Source organism: Ambystoma mexicanum, chromosome 2q, assembly GCF_040938575.1.
Source record: "Ambystoma mexicanum isolate Mex_15411 chromosome 2q, UKY_AmexF1_1, whole genome shotgun sequence".
In the NCBI taxonomy this organism is placed as follows: domain Eukaryota; kingdom Metazoa; phylum Chordata; class Amphibia; order Caudata; family Ambystomatidae; genus Ambystoma; species Ambystoma mexicanum.
In genome coordinates, this window is record NC_090924.1 from 1391108672 (window position 1) to 1391131139 (window position 22468).

A 22468-nucleotide genomic window follows, 5' to 3' on the forward strand; every position below is an offset into this window, starting at 1 on the left:
ACTTCCAATTATGATGTAGGTGAGTTGGTGACAGGAGCAGTGGAACTGCCTGATCAGGGCATTCTCCTTCTCCTGGATGGGTGGGTAGGGCATCTAGAATGGTGTTGGGGAAAGGACATCATTAGGTCATGATGTGGGGGCTTTCCAGGTGGAAAGGCCTTATTGCGGCTCCAAACAAGAGGTGATGTAGTGGAGCAAGCTTGTGCATATTATGTGCACCATGGTGCTGAAGAATCAGGGCCTTCTCCGAATTTAAAGAGGATAGGTGGAGCATCTCTCAAAGACATGATGCAGAACATGATGTGGAGGCCTTTGCATTGCTCAATGTGGGGTCAAAAGAGAAGCCCATGCAACAGACAAGAGGTGATGAAACGGGTAGTATAGCTCAGTGGCAACACCCTCGTCTTGGCAGCAGGACGACGCAGAGCAATGCAGGTACAAATCCTGGGTCTGCGCTTAGAAACCTCTTTGGTATTAAGCGCGTTATAAAAAAACAATTATAGTTAATTATGAAAAACCATAATTTCAAAGCCAACTGTTTAATAAGTAATTATGTACTTCAGTGCGTGTGGCCAGTCAAGTAGGCTGTACGCTACCCAATCAGAGCCTTCTTCTACTTCCCTGTTGGCATGTGGTGCATCTCCAGTGGTCACGAAGATCAAAGGCCATTATGTGAGGGCCAGGCAAATTGAAATATGAGAACGCAGACTGCCTTTGTATAGCAGGAAGATGAGGGTCATTTTGAATGGGCTAAAAATGTAGTTTGTGATTCTTTGTTGTAGGGAAAGCAAAAAGTCTATCTAAGAATGATCTCCTCCAAAAGTGTCACGGAGAAGATATTTTTGATGGTTTGCGGAAAAGGGTTTGGATCCCGTTACAGCCCTGATGGTAGGAATGGTAAATCCATCGGCAATACTCTATGCCTAGGACCAATGCTTCATTCCAGTTAATGGCTATAGGTCGAAGATTTAAGCAGGCCTGAGATAGTAGACAGTGTACCCATGAATAGCCCTAATATGTTTTGTAGGTTACTGAAGTGATTCCCCCTGCATTTCTTGGTCTTGGTTCCATGTGAAAAGCTCCCCACCAAAAGAGCAGTTTTCACAAGAAATCGCTGCAAAAAAAGCCCTGGTGTGGCCTCTGCAATCCATGTAATGGATGCGGGGGACACCCCCGAAGCCCCTCCATTATACCATTCTAGTTGTGCAGGGGACACCCCGCATTCCCTGCTCCCCTGGTGCGGAATAATAGAGACACTTTAAACGGGGCACACCACAGCCTTTTTACTGCGATTTCTTCTGAAAAAAGGCTTTTTGGCTGCAACCTTTTCGCTGGACACCAGTCTGGTGTAAGTACACACCAACATTAAAAAACACACAGACACCAGCACAGGAATTTGATGAATTAATGTATGGCTGTTTTTCCATCAAAAATTGAAGTGGTAAGGCAAGGAGCATGTGGAAGTGGAGCCAGCAAAGTATAGACATTTTCTTCTAGATTCTCAGCAGGAAAGGGGTTGCGAACATAAGTCCTTGTGAGTGAAAGTAGTTTCCTCCAGAGAATCAGGCTGCCTTTCCTACATGGTCATTATTGTCCCAATCGGTGTATTCAGCTGTTGAAAGATACTTGATCAGTGTTGAAAAAGTCCAATAAGTGTCATTAACATCTCTTTCCTGAGGAGACTGAGGAAACAGTGTTGGGTCTGCACCCTAATCCGTGATACCATATGGATCAATGGTACTGCTATCAATGAGGGAACAGAGGATCCGGTGCCAGTCAGGATCGTGATCTACATAAGAGGCAGTGCAGAATATCCTATCCATACAGTCTCGCTGTACTTACTAAGCATTGGTTGAAGGGACTACTGGGCAATCCCCATCAAAGCCCTGGTTAAAAGGGCTAACCAGTGTGGCCAAAGAACCCAAAGGCAGGACCTCATGGAGTGCTAGGATGGAATTCACACTTTCCAACAGGTCAAAACTTGAACATGTGTCCTCAAACGTATAGTCACTTAACAACAGTCTACATACAATCTCCTGCTGGTGCCTTAGGCAATCTGGAGCCAGGCTCCATTTTATGGGAAGGATTGCATTTCGCTGAGGAAGGCTTACCAACACAGCCAGAGAAAAATAGGTTTCCAGAAACCAGGGAATTACAAAAAAGAACAGACTCAGGAACACTTGCAGGGGATATAGTCTGGATAATCTAGCGTAAAGCCCTCCAACCTAAAATAGGACCAAGCATGCCCAAGCTGATTTAGCAGTGAAGCGGTAGGATTAAGGAATTGACAGAACCCCTTGCTCTGTGATTTGAGGCATATATCTACCAAGATTAAGGTGCTATAGGACTCGCTAGGAATACTAACACAGGAATTGAATCATGCCCAGTGGGTGCAAGAGTAACCTATATTTCCATTTTAAAGGTGCCGCCGGAACTTACCCTCTGTCTTTATTGATGGGTTTCCATCCAGCTTCTCCTGTAGGAAAAAAACACAAAATATTATTAAAGAGAACAATGTCAACACCAATGGAAAAGGAAATGCTAAACACAGAAAAATAATAAAGAAACGATAAACAAAGATAGTCATCACACTCATCTCTAACAGGCGTCCAGCACAATCATACTATTCAGTAGGCACATACCCCAAAGATTGTATTTCATCATAAACAAAAGCATGTGTCAACACACATGAAATATGTTGCACATCATTACTTAACCCTTGATAAAGAAAGCTAGAGAACTGCAAACGGTGGCATTGTGTGCTGCACTGCCAATTTGGTAGCAGTATACGTGGCTAGGGAAAATGTCTATTTCTATTATACTTCTACAGCGCCAGTAAACATGTCCTCAGCCATCAAGGCGCTAAACACCAAGCAATAAATCCAGGTAGCCGTAGATCCGTCATCTATAAGCCAATGCATGTCAACTGAACACGTGTCTTCAGGGATTTCTTAAACAATCCTAAAGACTCACAATTCGGCAAGATAGGAGCAGCGCATTCCATAGTTTCGGGGCTTTAACCTGGAAGGCCCCGTGCCTAACCATAGCTAAGTAGATCTAGGCACCTGCAGTAGGTCTCAGCACTCTCCTGTTAGGTGCCCAAATATTACCAGTAAACCTTTAGGAAATTTTAGAGTCACCCATTCTAACTTGTTGCTCACTCATTCTTCCCAAACTACCCAGTGTGGTAGATTGGAAAAGACAAGAGCCATTCCAGAGGTGGACTTTCAAAGGAGGGACAGCAGGAGATTTTGGGTGCACAGACCAGTGGCCATCCGTCCAGTGACCATTAATTATCTCATTTTGTGTATGCAGGATGTAGAGGTGAGGCATCTACAATTTATCATTCTTATGCTGTATATTGTAATGGAGGGTGCCTGATCTGCAACATCGAACTGCTGCTTCCTTACTGGCTGCTGCAGCCACCTATCTGCAGGGTAGAATGTTCTGAAACTGATTAACCACAGTCATTCCACATACTGCACCCTTGTTCCTGGTGCACAGTTTCTTTGCACTGCCAATACAACACCGATTTCCTCCCTTATAAGTCAGAGAGGCACCGCATTAGCAAACAAAACCGAAACCGATTGTGTGTTCACCAGGGAAATGAAGCCACCAAGGCACTGAGCACGTGATCTGTCGATTCCCCTTCTCTTCTGTCCTCCACATCATGGATGCCATTTAGGGGCTGTCGGGGTCACCATGCCTACAGTTTTCCGGGAAGCCCCTATCTGTGCGCTGCTATAGCTGCCTTTTATACTTATTGTAGGATATTCTAGCGACTTGTTGTGCAGTCATTACGGAACTGTTAAAGGGTGTGATGTCACTTATTGTCAGGTCATTTGGGGGGGGTCAATGGTCACAGAATGTATTCCTGCGGTGTAATCAGGTAGAAGGGCACAATGATGGGTGATGTCACCAATGCACCCCATGGAAGTTATTGAAATGATCCCAGTGTTGCTCCAGTTGCTGTTTGACAAATGATCTAGTGGCTTTGTTGTTGACTTTGGAAGCAGAAGTCAAGAGTTGTGGGATCTATTGTGTGATTCTGGGAAATTGGCCATTTCCCTGTTCCTCGTTTTCCTTTTGTCCCAATATTTGGAGTCATTCTAAACACGGTAAACCCTGGTACTAAGCGCTATTAAAAACCTGGACATTGACATTGTACCATGTGACCTTACTGGAGGGGGCAATAATTACCAATATAGACCAGCTCGAGTCAACCTTTGGTGCAGCATAAAGAACTGGGGCAAGAAAGGAAAAGAAAACACAAAAGGGCTGTTTAAAAATAAATAATTATTTACAATAGCAACAGTCATTGAAAGCCTGGAGCCTATTACATTTTGTCCTCCTTTGTTCATTTTTTGGTAAAGTGAGAAAACCACTCTCTGGGCCTGTATTTTGTTGCATGTTAAAAACAGATACTCAGTGACACGTTTTAGAGAAAATGTTACTTACCAGTAACTTGTTTTCACAGTCTGATTTCTATGATGGTTTTGCAGAAATAGCAACATGTATGTTTGTAAGCATCATAAACGTGGTGTTACACTGTCAGGGATCAATCAGAGCCTACAAGACCAAGTAGGGCCAAACAAACCGAGGGGCATTATGAAACTCCAGAGCTAGAGTGTGGAGTAAAACTGAATCTTTCTCCTTAAAAGAAAGGAGAACATTTTGGTGAGTGACCGTCTTTCTCAGGGCTGTAGTCAGGGGGTGGAGGGCGTTCCTGCTAAATCTAATCAAATCCTTCATAGGTCTTGTCTCCAGAGACCCCTGGAAACAGCATAAACCCTCACAGTTCTGTGGCCTTGGCTACAGAAGCTCTGTAACAAATACAATTTCTTACAGTTCTATGGCTTTTGACTCCTGAGAACCTCTGCAAAGTTCACAAAATCTTTGGGCAAAGGCTGCTGCACTTGGGATGTGGTTGTCAGTTTGCTACTGACAATCCATTTCTTGCCCGTCAGTCCTGTTTTTATTTTCAGGCCACCATCATTATAGTCTTTCACCAACAGAAATCTTGCAGGCTGTAGTCTGGTGTCTGTTGTAGGATGTTCATCAATATTCATTTCTGGATTCTGTATCATGAGAGCTAACAACAGACACATTATCTTCTCAAGGTTTCTCACCCTCGGCTCCAAGCTTCTTGACTCCTGCTGGTTTTAGGTACCCCCGAGAAACTCCGGGTACGCAGACTTGGTCTGATGACTGGTGGAAACGTATATATTTTCTTTGGTGGGCTTGCCCATCCCGCCGCGTCAGGATTATGGCTGATGGCTAGTCTCAGTTCTCTCTCACTACTCTTTTTCTCTCTACGATGAGGACAAGGGTTCTTAAGTGTTGCTGGTTGCCTTGCACCTGCCATCAAATCTGGTTCTCGCTTCCAGCTAGTCTACCTCTCAGCTGATCTCTCTACTGCTCAGGTCCGGAGGCTTGGGGCCTAAAAGTCTTTAGCACCAGATCCAGCAGGCTCTTAATTGTCTAAGCCATGGTATGTGGAATTAGTTCCAAACTGAGCCCTAATGGATTTCACCTCTTGGCACCCCCTTTGCTCTCTGGCTGTCTTGAGTCTCATTGTTTGGACTCACTGTGCACCACCTTTTCTTATCCTCCACTTCATTCTGACTAGTGCTATTCTCTCTCCTTTTCTACTTCAACTCTCCTCCTTCCCCTCTTCTTCCTCCTGGTATTTGCCTTCTCCTTCCTGCTGATGATTTTTTCATGCTTTCCCTTCCCTTCCCTTCCAGCTTCTCTCCTCCCTCCCCCCACCTTCTTCCTTTAGATCTTTCCCCCATGGCACACCATCCTTTCCCTGCCCCGTTCTCTTTCCTCCATTCCGCTTCTCTGATCTGCATTCTCCCACCTTTTCTTCTGGGCTGGTGGGTAAATTATAAGTTACTCACCGTAGTGAGTAAGGGAATAGTTTCTTACCTGTAACTCAATTTCTCCAGCATTGGTATCTTTCATGGATTCACATGCTTAGAATATTCCCCGTCGACAGACTGGGAACCCTCGGTAAGCTTATAAAGCCTTTTCCCGTAGGAAAACGTTCGACACTTTTGTGTCCTATCTACGTCGTTTTTGAGCCGCGCACGCATGCCCCACTAGGACGTAGTGGTATAAATGCCCTTCAGATTTCGACCCCTCCAAAGTGGAACGGGGTGAATCAAAAACTATCAGAAGATTGCATTTTGGGGAGGCCGGAGGGCGCATGTGAATCCATGAAAGATACCAATGTTGGAGAAATGGAGTTACAGGTAAGAAACTATTCCCTTCTCCAGCATTGGATCTTTCATGGATTCACATGCTTAGAATAGAATGCACAGCAGTGAACTTGAAACAATGGAGGAGGTGTAAATGCAATCCAGCACCCACCCCATCCTGCAACAGGCGAATTATGATCACATAAGATTCGAGATTAACAACATGCCACAGTACTGCACCGAGCAATATTTATATAAGCCAAAAAAGGATACATAAAACACACGCGTTTACCTCCATGCGTATATTCGGACATATACATATATATATATATATATATATATATATATATGCATATACAAATACATATCCAAACCAGCATAGATCCTTCTCGAAGAGAAAGGGCTTACCTTATTGAAAGAGATGTTGCTTGACTGCTCGTCCCATTTGTATCTCTTCCGCATGCTGTCGTTCGAGGCAGTAGTGGCGGGTGAATGTATGGGGCACTGACCATGCTGCTGCCCTGCAAATGTCTGTCAGTGGAAACCCCGCCCACAACGCCGTCGACGACGAAGTCGCCCTGGTCGAGTGAGCTCTCGGACGTCCTTGTAGCGGTTTTCCCGCTTTTGAGTGACAGAAGGCAATCGTCGACGAGACCCATCGGGCCAGTCCTTGTTTTGAAATTGCCTTCCCCTTTGCCGAAGGCCCATATGCAACGAAGAGTTGCTGCGTAGATAGAAGTTGTTGAGTTCGATGAAGGTAACATTTTAGAGCTCTCTTGAAATCCAGGGTATGCAAGACCTTTTCCGCAGCTGATGAGGGAGTCGCGAAGAAGGCGGGCAGGACAATGGATGAATGTTTATGATAAGTCGTAGGAACTTTCGGGATGAAACGAGGACTCGTTGACAAGATCACTTTGTCTTTGAAAAATCTGAGATATGGAGGGTATATGACCAATGCCTGCAACTCTGAGATCCGTCTAGCCGATGTTATGGCTATTAGAAAAGCCACTTTCCATGATAAAAACTTCATTGACGACGTGGCCATTGGCTCAAAGGGTGGTTTCATTAACCCTGCAAGTGCCATGTTAAGGCTCCACGTCGGTGGAAAACGCTTAACCGGGGGAAATGTCCCGAACAAACCTTTCATGAAGTGTTTCACTAACCTGTCACTAAACAAGGGCGTTGATTTCCTCCCTCTTGTGAACCTAGAGATGGCCGCCAGGTGAACCTTTAGAGATGAAAAAGACAAACCACTCTTTGCCAAATGTAGTAAATACGGGAGAAGCTGTTCCGGAGTAACTCTCAGAGGTTCCACTCCTGCCTGTCCTTGGCACCACGTACAGAATCTCCTCCGCCTACACCTGTAGGACTTGTTGGTGGACGGGGCCCGCGCAGCCTGTAATATCTTCCGACAGTCCGAGGGAATGTTCAAGGCACCAAATTCTGAAAAGTCAGGAGCCAAGCTGTGAGGTTGAGTCTGCTTGGGTTGTGATGCCACACCGTTCCTTCGTCGCGGGACAAGAGGTTTGGCACCTTCGGGAACGTTATCGGGTGGATCCGCTGACAGATGAAGCTGGTCGGAAAACCATGGTTGCCTCGGCCAACATGGCGCTATCAGGATGACTCGGCACCTGAACCTGCGTATCCACTGCACAGTTCTCCGTATCAAAGGGAACGGAGGGAAGGCGTAGAGGAACTTGCCCGTCCACGGGAACGAAAACGCTTCTACCACTGAATCTTCCTGTGGCCACCTGCTGGCGTACATCTCGCACTTCTTGTTCGCCTTCGTGGCGAAGAGATCCAGCAGAGGTCGCCCCCATTTCTCGAAGACCTTAGACAATTGATCGGTGTTTATTTCCCACTCGTGAATTTGGTCCATATTTCTACTGAGCAAGTCCGCCTGCTCGTTCCTCACTCCTGGCAGGTGATGAGCTAGGATGGATATATCGTGTTTTAGAGCCCAGTACCACACCTTCTGAGCCTCGATGGAGAGGGTTCTGGATCGCGTACCGCCTTGCTTCCTTAAGTAAAACATTGCTGTGGTGTTGTCCGTCAAAACTCTCACTGTGGATCCCCTGATGTGAGGTAGGAACACCCTCAGGGCCCAGCGGACCGTTCTCAACATGTCCTCAGCCATCAAGGCGCTAAACACCAAGCAATAAATCCAGGTAGCCGTAGATCCGTCATCTATAAGCCAATGCATGTCAACTGAACACGTGTCTTCAGGGATTTCTTAAACAATCCTAAAGACTCACAATTCGGCAAGATAGGAGCAGCGCATTCCATAGTTTCGGGGCTTTAACCTGGAAGGCCCCGTGCCTAACCATAGCTAAGTAGATCTAGGCACCTGCAGTAGGTCTCAGCACTCTCCTGTTAGGTGCCCAAATATTACCAGTAAACCTTTAGGAAATTTTAGAGTCACCCATTCTAACTTGTTGCTCACTCATTCTTCCCAAACTACCCAGTGTGGTAGATTGGAAAAGACAAGAGCCATTCCAGAGGTGGACTTTCAAAGGAGGGACAGCAGGAGATTTTGGGTGCACAGACCAGTGGCCATCCGTCCAGTGACCATTAATTATCTCATTTTGTGTATGCAGGATGTAGAGGTGAGGCATCTACAATTTATCATTCTTATGCTGTATATTGTAATGGAGGGTGCCTGATCTGCAACATCGAACTGCTGCTTCCTTACTGGCTGCTGCAGCCACCTATCTGCAGGGTAGAATGTTCTGAAACTGATTAACCACAGTCATTCCACATACTGCACCCTTGTTCCTGGTGCACAGTTTCTTTGCACTGCCAATACAACACCGATTTCCTCCCTTATAAGTCAGAGAGGCACCGCATTAGCAAACAAAACCGAAACCGATTGTGTGTTCACCAGGGAAATGAAGCCACCAAGGCACTGAGCACGTGATCTGTCGATTCCCCTTCTCTTCTGTCCTCCACATCATGGATGCCATTTAGGGGCTGTCGGGGTCACCATGCCTACAGTTTTCCGGGAAGCCCCTATCTGTGCGCTGCTATAGCTGCCTTTTATACTTATTGTAGGATATTCTAGCGACTTGTTGTGCAGTCATTACGGAACTGTTAAAGGGTGTGATGTCACTTATTGTCAGGTCATTTGGGGGGGGTCAATGGTCACAGAATGTATTCCTGCGGTGTAATCAGGTAGAAGGGCACAATGATGGGTGATGTCACCAATGCACCCCATGGAAGTTATTGAAATGATCCCAGTGTTGCTCCAGTTGCTGTTTGACAAATGATCTAGTGGCTTTGTTGTTGACTTTGGAAGCAGAAGTCAAGAGTTGTGGGATCTATTGTGTGATTCTGGGAAATTGGCCATTTCCCTGTTCCTCGTTTTCCTTTTGTCCCAATATTTGGAGTCATTCTAAACACGGTAAACCCTGGTACTAAGCGCTATTAAAAACCTGGACATTGACATTGTACCATGTGACCTTACTGGAGGGGGCAATAATTACCAATATAGACCAGCTCGAGTCAACCTTTGGTGCAGCATAAAGAACTGGGGCAAGAAAGGAAAAGAAAACACAAAAGGGCTGTTTAAAAATAAATAATTATTTACAATAGCAACAGTCATTGAAAGCCTGGAGCCTATTACATTTTGTCCTCCTTTGTTCATTTTTTGGTAAAGTGAGAAAACCACTCTCTGGGCCTGTATTTTGTTGCATGTTAAAAACAGATACTCAGTGACACGTTTTAGAGAAAATGTTACTTACCAGTAACTTGTTTTCACAGTCTGATTTCTATGATGGTTTTGCAGAAATAGCAACATGTATGTTTGTAAGCATCATAAACGTGGTGTTACACTGTCAGGGATCAATCAGAGCCTACAAGACCAAGTAGGGCCAAACAAACCGAGGGGCATTATGAAACTCCAGAGCTAGAGTGTGGAGTAAAACTGAATCTTTCTCCTTAAAAGAAAGGAGAACATTTTGGTGAGTGACCGTCTTTCTCAGGGCTGTAGTCAGGGGGTGGAGGGCGTTCCTGCTAAATCTAATCAAATCCTTCATAGGTCTTGTCTCCAGAGACCCCTGGAAACAGCATAAACCCTCACAGTTCTGTGGCCTTGGCTACAGAAGCTCTGTAACAAATACAATTTCTTACAGTTCTATGGCTTTTGACTCCTGAGAACCTCTGCAAAGTTCACAAAATCTTTGGGCAAAGGCTGCTGCACTTGGGATGTGGTTGTCAGTTTGCTACTGACAATCCATTTCTTGCCCGTCAGTCCTGTTTTTATTTTCAGGCCACCATCATTATAGTCTTTCACCAACAGAAATCTTGCAGGCTGTAGTCTGGTGTCTGTTGTAGGATGTTCATCAATATTCATTTCTGGATTCTGTATCATGAGAGCTAACAACAGACACATTATCTTCTCAAGGTTTCTCACCCTCGGCTCCAAGCTTCTTGACTCCTGCTGGTTTTAGGTACCCCCGAGAAACTCCGGGTACGCAGACTTGGTCTGATGACTGGTGGAAACGTATATATTTTCTTTGGTGGGCTTGCCCATCCCGCCGCGTCAGGATTATGGCTGATGGCTAGTCTCAGTTCTCTCTCACTACTCTTTTTCTCTCTACGATGAGGACAAGGGTTCTTAAGTGTTGCTGGTTGCCTTGCACCTGCCATCAAATCTGGTTCTCGCTTCCAGCTAGTCTACCTCTCAGCTGATCTCTCTACTGCTCAGGTCCGGAGGCTTGGGGCCTAAAAGTCTTTAGCACCAGATCCAGCAGGCTCTTAATTGTCTAAGCCATGGTATGTGGAATTAGTTCCAAACTGAGCCCTAATGGATTTCACCTCTTGGCACCCCCTTTGCTCTCTGGCTGTCTTGAGTCTCATTGTTTGGACTCACTGTGCACCACCTTTTCTTATCCTCCACTTCATTCTGACTAGTGCTATTCTCTCTCCTTTTCTACTTCAACTCTCCTCCTTCCCCTCTTCTTCCTCCTGGTATTTGCCTTCTCCTTCCTGCTGATGATTTTTTCATGCTTTCCCTTCCCTTCCCTTCCAGCTTCTCTCCTCCCTCCCCCCACCTTCTTCCTTTAGATCTTTCCCCCATGGCACACCATCCTTTCCCTGCCCCGTTCTCTTTCCTCCATTCCGCTTCTCTGATCTGCATTCTCCCACCTTTTCTTCTGGGCTGGTGGGTAAATTATAAGTTACTCACCGTAGTGAGTAAGGGAATAGTTTCTTACCTGTAACTCAATTTCTCCAGCATTGGTATCTTTCATGGATTCACATGCTTAGAATATTCCCCGTCGACAGACTGGGAACCCTCGGTAAGCTTATAAAGCCTTTTCCCGTAGGAAAACGTTCGACACTTTTGTGTCCTATCTACGTCGTTTTTGAGCCGCGCACGCATGCCCCACTAGGACGTAGTGGTATAAATGCCCTTCAGATTTCGACCCCTCCAAAGTGGAACGGGGTGAATCAAAAACTATCAGAAGATTGCATTTTGGGGAGGCCGGAGGGCGCATGTGAATCCATGAAAGATACCAATGTTGGAGAAATGGAGTTACAGGTAAGAAACTATTCCCTTCTCCAGCATTGGATCTTTCATGGATTCACATGCTTAGAATAGAATGCACAGCAGTGAACTTGAAACAATGGAGGAGGTGTAAATGCAATCCAGCACCCACCCCATCCTGCAACAGGCGAATTATGATCACATAAGATTCGAGATTAACAACATGCCACAGTACTGCACCGAGCAATATTTATATAAGCCAAAAAAGGATACATAAAACACACGCGTTTACCTCCATGCGTATATTCGGACATATACATATATATATATATATATATATATATATATGCATATACAAATACATATCCAAACCAGCATAGATCCTTCTCGAAGAGAAAGGGCTTACCTTATTGAAAGAGATGTTGCTTGACTGCTCGTCCCATTTGTATCTCTTCCGCATGCTGTCGTTCGAGGCAGTAGTGGCGGGTGAATGTATGGGGCACTGACCATGCTGCTGCCCTGCAAATGTCTGTCAGTGGAAACCCCGCCCACAACGCCGTCGACGACGAAGTCGCCCTGGTCGAGTGAGCTCTCGGACGTCCTTGTAGCGGTTTTCCCGCTTTTGAGTGACAGAAGGCAATCGTCGACGAGACCCATCGGGCCAGTCCTTGTTTTGAAATTGCCTTCCCCTTTGCCGAAGGCCCATATGCAACGAAGAGTTGCTGCGTAGATAGAAGTTGTTGAGTTCGATGAAGGTAACATTTTAGAGCTCTCTTGAAATCCAGGGTATGCAAGACCTTTTCCGCAGCTGATGAGGGAGTCGCGAAGAAGGCGGGCAGGACAATGGATGAATGTTTATGATAAGTCGTAGGAACTTTCGGGATGAAACGAGGACTCGTTGACAAGATCACTTTGTCTTTGAAAAATCTGAGATATGGAGGGTATATGACCAATGCCTGCAACTCTGAGATCCGTCTAGCCGATGTTATGGCTATTAGAAAAGCCACTTTCCATGATAAAAACTTCATTGACGACGTGGCCATTGGCTCAAAGGGTGGTTTCATTAACCCTGCAAGTGCCATGTTAAGGCTCCACGTCGGTGGAAAACGCTTAACCGGGGGAAATGTCCCGAACAAACCTTTCATGAAGTGTTTCACTAACCTGTCACTAAACAAGGGCGTTGATTTCCTCCCTCTTGTGAACCTAGAGATGGCCGCCAGGTGAACCTTTAGAGATGAAAAAGACAAACCACTCTTTGCCAAATGTAGTAAATACGGGAGAAGCTGTTCCGGAGTAACTCTCAGAGGTTCCACTCCTGCCTGTCCTTGGCACCACGTACAGAATCTCCTCCGCCTACACCTGTAGGACTTGTTGGTGGACGGGGCCCGCGCAGCCTGTAATATCTTCCGACAGTCCGAGGGAATGTTCAAGGCACCAAATTCTGAAAAGTCAGGAGCCAAGCTGTGAGGTTGAGTCTGCTTGGGTTGTGATGCCACACCGTTCCTTCGTCGCGGGACAAGAGGTTTGGCACCTTCGGGAACGTTATCGGGTGGATCCGCTGACAGATGAAGCTGGTCGGAAAACCATGGTTGCCTCGGCCAACATGGCGCTATCAGGATGACTCGGCACCTGAACCTGCGTATCCACTGCACAGTTCTCCGTATCAAAGGGAACGGAGGGAAGGCGTAGAGGAACTTGCCCGTCCACGGGAACGAAAACGCTTCTACCACTGAATCTTCCTGTGGCCACCTGCTGGCGTACATCTCGCACTTCTTGTTCGCCTTCGTGGCGAAGAGATCCAGCAGAGGTCGCCCCCATTTCTCGAAGACCTTAGACAATTGATCGGTGTTTATTTCCCACTCGTGAATTTGGTCCATATTTCTGCTGAGCAAGTCCGCCTGCTCGTTCCTCACTCCTGGCAGGTGATGAGCTAGGATGGATATATCGTGTTTTAGAGCCCAGTACCACACCTTCTGAGCCTCGATGGAGAGGGTTCTGGATCGCGTACCGCCTTGCTTCCTTAAGTAAAACATTGCTGTGGTGTTGTCCGTCAAAACTCTCACTGTGGATCCCCTGATGTGAGGTAGGAACACCCTCAGGGCCCAGCGGACCGTTCTCAATTCCAGAACGTTGATGTGCAGGAGAGATTCCTTCTGAGACCAACGGCCTTGTGTCTGCAGAGTGCCCATGTGCGCTCCCCAGCCAGTTAGGGACGCGTCTGTCACCACTGTGAACCGGAACTCTGGCTCCTGTAGGGGTACTCCTTTGGAAATATTCTGAACTCTCTTCCACCACCGAAGAGTTGATAGGAGCTCGTCGTCGTCGTCGACGGTCAGCTTGTCTGACCAGAGGCCCTGAACCTGCGTCCAACGATTCGCCAAAAACTGTTGCACTGGCCTCATGAAAAGGCGGCAGTTGGGCACCAGAGGAATGCAGGACGCCATAGCTCCCAGGATTGATGTATATTTTCTCACCGACAGCCTGCAATTGATTTTCAACTGACCTGACAATCGACTGAGCCTGGTGATCCTGTCGAGGGATGGTCTGACTAACCCCAACTGGGTCTCGAACTGTGCACCCAGAAACACCAAGCTTTTGGACGGCGTTAACGAGGATTTTTCGAAGTTTATCGCAAATCCCAATCGTTGCAAGAAGCTCATGGCGTGTTGTAGACTCTTATGCGTCGACGCCGGGGAGGACCCCCTCCCCAACCAGTCGTCGAGATACGGGTGTACATGGTGGCCTTGCTTTCTCAGCCAGGCTGCCACCGGAGCCTGGCATTTCGTGAACGTTCTGGGGGAAGATTTCAGTCCAAAAGGAAGAACTGTGAACTGGTAGTGAGTCCGCCCTACCACAAACCTTAGGTACTTCTTGTGTCACCGACACATCGGTATGTGGAAGTACGTGTCCTGCAGGTCCAGAGACGCCAGAAAATCCCCTTCTTGAAATGACCTGATCACCTCCTGGAGCGTGAGAAATCTTGAACTTAATGTTTTTCAACGACTTGTTTAGTTCGCGCAGATCTAGGATGGGACGCCACTTTCCATTTGGCTTTTTCACCACAAAGTATCGAGAATAAACCCGTTGACCCCTTTGTGACGGCGGGAACAGTTCTATAACCCCTTTTTGTAGCATAAGTGCTACTTCCTGCAGCAACACGCTCAGATGGGAATGAGCTACACACGCCGGTGCAATAAGCGGAGGGTTGCTCTTGAATTGCAGAGAATGTCCGTATTTTACAGTGTCCAACACCCATTGATCTGTTGTTATTAGCTCCCATTCGTTGATGTAACATGATATTCTGCCCCCCAGAACGTTCCGATGCCCGTCATTGCTGGTCCTTGCTCTGTTTATGCCTCGTCGACGACGAGTAACCTGCTCTCTTCTTGGGGGCTTGGTAGTCCCGGTGACGTTTAGCCGCTTGCGAAGCTCGCCTGTATCCCTGAGAGGAATATGCTGGCCTACCAAAGGGTCGGTCCCTCGATGAAAATCTGGAATTCCCCGATGCTCCTCTGAAGGGACGAAAAGACCGGAAACCCCGACCACTCTGGAGGGCGCCCAAGGAACGCGCCGTGTCCGAGTCCTCCTTCATGCCCTTCAGGGCTTCGTCGACCTTCTCGCCGAAGAGGAGGTCTCCTTCAAAAGGCATATTCAGTACCTTGTACTGCACCTCCAGTCGGAAGTTGGTGCATTTCAGCCATGCCTGTTGTCAGAGAACTACGCCGTTGTTCACCTGCTTCGACTCCGCAAGGTCTACTTCGATGTTAATGGCATGATTTCAAGCCTCCTCATCTTCCCTGACCAGCAACATAGCTGCTTTCCGATGTTCATCTGGAAGGTGTTCGAGTATAGGCGCCAACCGATGCCACATCTCCCTGTCGTATCTAGCAACTATGGCGGGAGAATTGGCCGCCTTCACTGTGGTAGCACCTACCGACAGGACTTTTTTGCCGAACGCATCCTGGCGTCTAGCATCACTTTCCGGGGGGGTCGTACACTTGTGTTGAGCCCTTGTCTTTCTCGCCGCCGCCGCCGATACCACAGAGTCAGGTGTTGGTTGTGAGGAAAGGCACTTGGGAGTAGAGTCCGGGGCTTTGAAATTTTTCTCTAGGCGACCCTTCATCGCTGGCTCTGAGAAAGGGTGACGCATGGGTTGAAGACCTTCCTTCCACACATGATCCAGGATGGGCACTGAAAACACCGACCTTCTCCTTTGACCCATGTGGTCGAAAAGAACACAGTCCTTCTTTTCTTCTTCTTGGGCCAGCCCGAATTCCGTGCAAGCCCTGGCCATCATGTTGTGAAATGACTCCCAGGTCGGATCCCTGGAGGAAGAAAGGGAGATCACTGACGACGCTCTGCTGCCTGATACCGAATCCAACAGTTCCCCTTCCTCGCGGCGTGGGGCCGAGAGACTTGCTTCCGGAGGCCCTGCCGCAGGGGTTGAAGATGGAGGGTGGCGAGATGGGCCCGGGTCGTCGACGACCAACCTGGCCGGAGTTGTTCGAGGCAGTCTGTCATCCAGTGTCCTCAGCAGAGTTTGCAGCGTGGACAAGACCTCCAATGATAAAACCGATTGCGGATTGAGCAGGGGGGCAGAACCCGTAATGCTCCCGGAGAAAGGTGTGGTAACCTGTAACCCCAGGTCTGCGGGGGCAGCTATCCTTTCGCCCTCGTCATCGACAAGGCCTCCTGCTGTAGAAGTGTGTCCGGCAAAATTGGGTCGTAGACCTCTGGACGCCAGGCCTCTTGCAGGATATCCATCGACGAAGCAATAGTTGGCCCCGTCGTCGACGGCGTCGCGCCTGCAATCCAGGAACAGTTGATGTCAACTGCGTCAGCGGCAGAGAAGTAGTTGACGACTGCCCAACCGTCGACGACGGTGGTGGTCGCGCAGGCTTATGCGTTGCTCCTGCCTTTTCTGAACTCGACCTGCGTTTCTCTGTCTCTAGACTCAAGGTCGATCTATGACGATCGCCCGAGGAGGATTTAGATTTGTCTTTATCTTTCCTCGCTGAAGATGAGGACGAAGAGGCCTTCCTCGAAGAAGAGTACCTGTAATGGCCAACCGACGATTCCTTGTCCACCGGTCTCTATTTCTTTACCGGGGGTTCCGATGACGATGAGCGGCGCGGGGCCCCTGAAGATTTTGACACCGAGGCCGCGCTGCGTGTGGAGCCCACTTCCGAAGGCGGGTATGCCCCTGCTCCGACGTTCAACCATGCGACAAGTCTGCGACTCCGATCCTTAAGAGTCTTCTGGGAGAAGCCCTTACATATGTCGCACTTGTCAGCCGAGTGATGAGGGTGCAGACAGTAAATGCAGTCCATATGTCCGTCCCCCTCGTAGACCTTCTTTAGTCCGCACGTAGCGCACGGGCGGAACAGTGCTTTTCCCGACATTAGGAGAAAAAACCACAACAGCACAACTTAACCAACTAGAAAATACACGAGGTGTTCCCACTTTGGAGACGGTTGAAATCTGAAGGGAGTCGCGGGGGCGGGGCATTTATACCACTACGTCCTATTGGGGCGTGCGTGGCCCAAAAACGATGTAGATAGGACACAAAAGTGTTGAACGTTTTCCTATGGGAAAAGGTTTTATAAGCTTACCGAGGGTTCCCAGTCTGTCGACGGGGAATATTCTAAGCATGTGAATCCATGAAAGATCCAATGCTGGAGAACATACTCTTAGTCCATAGTCCCCTTTCCTCCATACTGTATGGGCATCACTTCCAGAAAAAAAACGTATTCCCCTTTAAATTTAGAGGCGTGCGGGGGTGCGGCCCAGGGACCATGTGCTCACCTGACTCCACCCTCTGGCGCCACACCTCAGTCCCCATTGACGCGTCGACAATAGATTTAACATGGCCTAATGACACCAGTATTATTAGGGGGGTGGTTGGTGGGACGTATGGAAGAAAGGGGACTATGGACTAAGAGTACGTTAGTCACCAGGGTGAGTAACGTATAATTACTCTTACGTCCCGTCCCCTTTCCTCTATACTGTGTGGGCGATTACAACTGAGTGTAGCCCCAGGGTGGAGAGGAGACCCTCCTTAAGCAAATAGGTTCCTGAGAACCGCCTTTCCGAAGGCCGAATCAGATCTAGAGCCGGCATCCAAACAGTAATGCGTACAGAAAGCCGAGGGAGAGGCCCAAGTGGCCGCCCTGCTTATGACTTGCCAAGGGAAATGGCACTAGAATGCGATGGCCATTGTCTTGGCCCTAACTGCTTGGGCATGCATGTTGGCCAGAAGTGACTTGTGCTGACCCTTGTACGCTTCCTTGATTGCAGAGAGCGTCCAGCGGGATATGGAAGCCTTAGAGGCCTGGTAGCCTGGGCTCGAGCCTCCGAAAGTGACAAACAGGGCATCCGACTTGCGGAAGCGCTTGGTCCTGTCCAAATAGAATTTTAGGGCACACCTGACATCCAGGCAGTGCAACACTCTCTGTGCTTCGTCCTTGGGATAGGGAAAGAACGTAGGAACGGCTATTTCCTCGTTCAGGTGGAACCCAGATGGAACCTTGGGCAGAAATGCCAGATGAGTCTGCATGACCACCTTGTCCTTGTGAAAGGTGGTATATGGTTCTGAGGTGACTAGTGCCTGGATCTCGCTGACTCTGCGAGCCGAGACCAACTAATAAGGCTGTCTTGATGGTGACCAGCCTGATGTCCACGGACGCCATTGTCTCAAATGGTTTGTGCGCCAGGGCGCCCAAGACTATGTTAAGGTCCCACACAGGGTGCGGTCTCTTGACGGGCGGGTAGAGCTTAGCGAGACCCGTCAGATGTTTCTTGACTATAGGGTGGGAGGAGGAGGAAACGCCCTCCTCAGAGTTCCTGTAAGCCCCAATGTCTGCAAGGCACACCGAAAAGGAGAGCACATCGTCCAAAGTGCACGCCAAGTGGTCGAAGTACTTGGAGTCTGCCCAGTGGCAGAATCTGGTCCATTTGTTTTTGTACTGGGCCCTGGTGGCTTTGCTCCTGGAGCCCTGTATGATCTACAGATTGGCCTGTGAGAGGCAGAGGTGCTGAACCGTTACCTGCTGAGGTACCACTCTGTGAGGGCTAGTTTCCCTGGTGCAGCGTGGATGACTCTACCCCCTGCTGGGCCCGTCAGAAGGTGAATAGGGGGTGACTCCACCTGTTGAAGATCTCCTGAATAACAAGTTAGTTTAGCTGCCACTCGTTATTGTCCGCTCCCAGCCTGCTGAGCCTGTCCGCTTCCAGGTTGGATTCCCCCGGGAGGTAGACTGCCGTGAGGTAGGGATCGTTCTCCAGGGCCCACTCCCACATGCTGATCGCCAGTCTGCACAGAGGAGGGGATCTGGTGCCTCCCTGCTTGTTGACGTAGTACATGCTGGTCGAGTTGTCTGTCTGGATGAGGGCAACCTTGCCCCTGAGAAGTGGTAGGAATGCTCTGAGCGCTAGCCAGATGGTGTTCAGCTCCAACCAATTGATGTGGTATTCCTGCTCCTGTGGAGTCCAGATGCCGTGGACTGAGAGATCGTCCAGTGTTGCTCCAAGCCCTCGAGCGAGGAGTCTGTGGTGATGATGGCCTGCGGAGAGGGCGGCCGAAAGGACTTGCCCGTCCATAGGTTGCAGTTCCTGGACCACCATGTTAGGTGCGGGTGGAGAGATGGAGGGATGTTGATCGTCTCGGATTGTGAGCCCCGCTTCTGATTCCATGAGGCCATGAAGTGCAGCTGAATCCTCCTCATATTTAGCCTCTGGAAGAGCTCCCTCCACCTGGCTAGTCTGTTCTTCAGCGCCTTCGAGGACAGAGAGTCACACGCTGAACATGATTGCCAACCGTGGTCTGGGCCAAGGTAACATAGGCAGAGGGTGTGGGGGTCTGAAGTTGGGAAGAGCCCGTTGCAGGATGCACACCTGCTGAACCCTGTTGAAGTCGACATGCGCCGGGGAGGAGTGTGACGCCTGAGGACCGAGTACCTGAATGATAGATAAGACAAAAAAGACAAATAGAAGAAGTATCCTCCCGTGGAATTACATGGCCGAAGCCAAACCCAGGAGCGCTGGTGAATTCGGCCCGTTCCCGTTGACGCATAAAGGGGGACTGGTGTTGGTGCCGGATGGTGGAGTTAGGGCAGTGCATGCTTCCTGGGCCACACCTCCGCGTGCCTTAAATTTAAAGGGGAAGAAGGTTTTTTCTGGTGAAAAAGGTTCCATCTCCCGTCCCTTGGAAGGGACGCCCATGCAGTATGGAGGAAAGTGGACGGGACGTAAGAGTATGGCAATAACAGCAGGCTGAGTGTGGCCACAATGCACATGAATCTGTTAGGTTCGTGGATTGGTCTACTCCGCTCAGCCTGGCGCCCAACCAGGCTGCTTATACTAGATGGAATACATTACTCACCGTAATCATATTTCTGTTGCTTGTATCGGCTTAGATTCACATGCTATGCATAGGCCGACATCTAGTGGAAGCTGCAGAGTATTAAAGTTGTTGTTTTTGAAATTTGAAAAGGGACGTCAACAGGGCATGCCAGTAATACTATCCCTAGTGTGACGTCCGGTGTACCGATGATCCCTCATGCATCAAAGTCCCTCAAATTGTTTGTCTTCTGACATGAGGTAGCATGAGGGTCATGTGAGTACAGTTGTATCCAAGCAGATATATGTAGATGCTCATATAAAATCTATGCACCTTCTCTCAGGGGAGGATGGTGGGCGCATGTGAATCTAAGCAGATAGAAGCACCACAAATATGATTACGGTGAGTAATGTATTCCTTCTAAGCTGATGTCTTCTTTCAGGCCTGAATTTTATGGGAATGACTTATTGGTGGCAGAATGTCCCAAATGAACTGAAGTCACTGTGGAGACAGTAAGAAGCCAAGGCCCTGAATTGTGTGCAAACAACTTGAAAGGTGTCCGAGACCTACTGTGGAAGTCATGGTTTTAATCGGACAGTCATCCATGAGGTGCCTCGTATCAATGGTGGAGTTACAACACCCCAGTGCTGGTAGGGTTCGCCCGTTTCTTTTTCGCTGCACCTTTTGGTGACAACATTTTCCCAAAAGAAATAACCGATTTTTCTTTTTATTTGGGCAGTGGGGTCCCTCCCCAATTCCCTACCCTATTATGTATCCCTACACACCACCCCACCCTACCCCTTATGTGCCCTCCCGCTCCACAGCCCATATTTTTCGATGTTTTATTCGGCAAAAAGTGCAGCGAAAAACAAAAACTGGGGATGACTGAACGACGTACCGCTGGCAGATGATTACATACTCTCCTTGATGTACTGACAAAATTGTCCTGCGCTGATTCACCTCCTACCTTGCCAGCATACGGCTACCAGATGAGTGTTAAATGGTTACACTGACATAATGTGGCGTGACAGTAGGATCCACCCTGTCACCAGTCATCTTTAACCTCTACAAGGAGCTACTAGGGGAGCTCACGGCCAACCACAACATGAAGGTATGCCAATACGGTGAAGACAAGTGCCCCGTCCTAAAGTTCATGTGTGCTGAAAACTTCCTCAGACTCAAAACCTGCCTTACGCTCACACCGTTTTGGACACCAATTATCTACTTAACAAAGCACTCCAAAGTCCAGAACTGGTGACATGAAGCTTGGTGGGTTAACACTGCAGCTGGCTCCAAGTGCTAAATCACTTTCTTATATCATCGAGGGCGACCAACACTTCAAGGATCACATTTCCAAGCAAACACAAACAGACTTGCATCACCCTGCTGACCAAATTCAAGCCTTTCTTCTTAGCCATAGTCTACAGAAACATCCTTCCTTGCAGGTGTCCCCGCCTCCACCCTTTCCCCCTCTAAAGGCCATTCAACACACTGCAGCCCGTCTCATCAATGATGCAAAGAAATTTGACCTCAAGAGCCCTCATCCTCAAGGAGGTGCACCTAAAAGTCTGCGCCACCTTCAAGATAGCCTGCATCATCTGCAAGGCAATGACAATCAAGAAACCTTCATAGCAGACCGATAACAATTCCTAACTCTGGAGGCCAACCCAACACAAGAAGCCATAACTTTGTCATGCGGGCAACTGAAGAGTCCAAGGAGGAGAACAAAAAAACCCATGTTCTCTCAAGCTATGATGTACCAATACTCTGGCACAACGTAATAACTAATTTTGTAAGCCGCTGATCACATGCAGATTCCGATACACCCCTCCACTTTCCTTATTTCCTCACTATATTGTAGACACTGCTACAACATTGTTCAGCACTATGTTGCATCCCAGATAAGTCTTCAGAATAGAAAACTCCATATCTACATGTCTCTTTCAGTTTTAGTACTTCAAGTAACTAAAGGCTAGGAAAAGACAATAAAACTGGCTAGTTTTCAATGGCCAAGAATTAAGAAAAGATTTTTTAAAAAGAGCAATTGGTTTTTCATGGTCATCGCAAAGAGACCTTTTGGCATCATGTATAACGCTTACGTGAAAAAAGAAAAATAATGACTTCAAGTGGAGACATTAAATATTAACCGGAACAAAGCTATGAAGGTTGCAACCCACAGTGTTCACCAATAGGTGGCAGTCTTTTCACCGGGAAAATATAGGCCATTTTTAATCCGTCTGATATGCCCTCCGGCCGATTGGGCACAGGTGCCTGTTATTCGCTACTATTGGCCGCAGCCAGCAGGCACCGGGACCTGGATATAGGTTTTCCTTAAATATACTGTCAACCGAATAATAAATCCAGTGCTTCAGGTAACAGTATATTTAAGGAAAACACTTCACGGTCAGTAGATGGAGTTGTCCTGAAAGTGAACGTTCCATG

General features: G+C 48.1%; 1 protein-coding gene across 6 annotated transcripts in view; it reads right to left on the reverse strand.

The window, feature by feature from the left end:
- KAT2B (lysine acetyltransferase 2B) overlaps positions 1–22468 on the reverse strand; it is a 942804-nt gene that overhangs the window by 56983 nt on the left and 863353 nt on the right. For 5 of the 6 annotated variants that reach the window (XM_069648872.1, XM_069648870.1, XM_069648875.1 and 2 more), the window contains exon 15: positions 2440–2476. In XM_069648872.1, coding sequence (XP_069504973.1) covers positions 2440–2476 — 37 coding nt within the window. Of the gene's footprint in view, positions 1–2439; positions 2477–9601; positions 9730–22468 lie in introns of those variants that run through there. The other variant, XM_069648874.1, reaches the window with a different exon arrangement.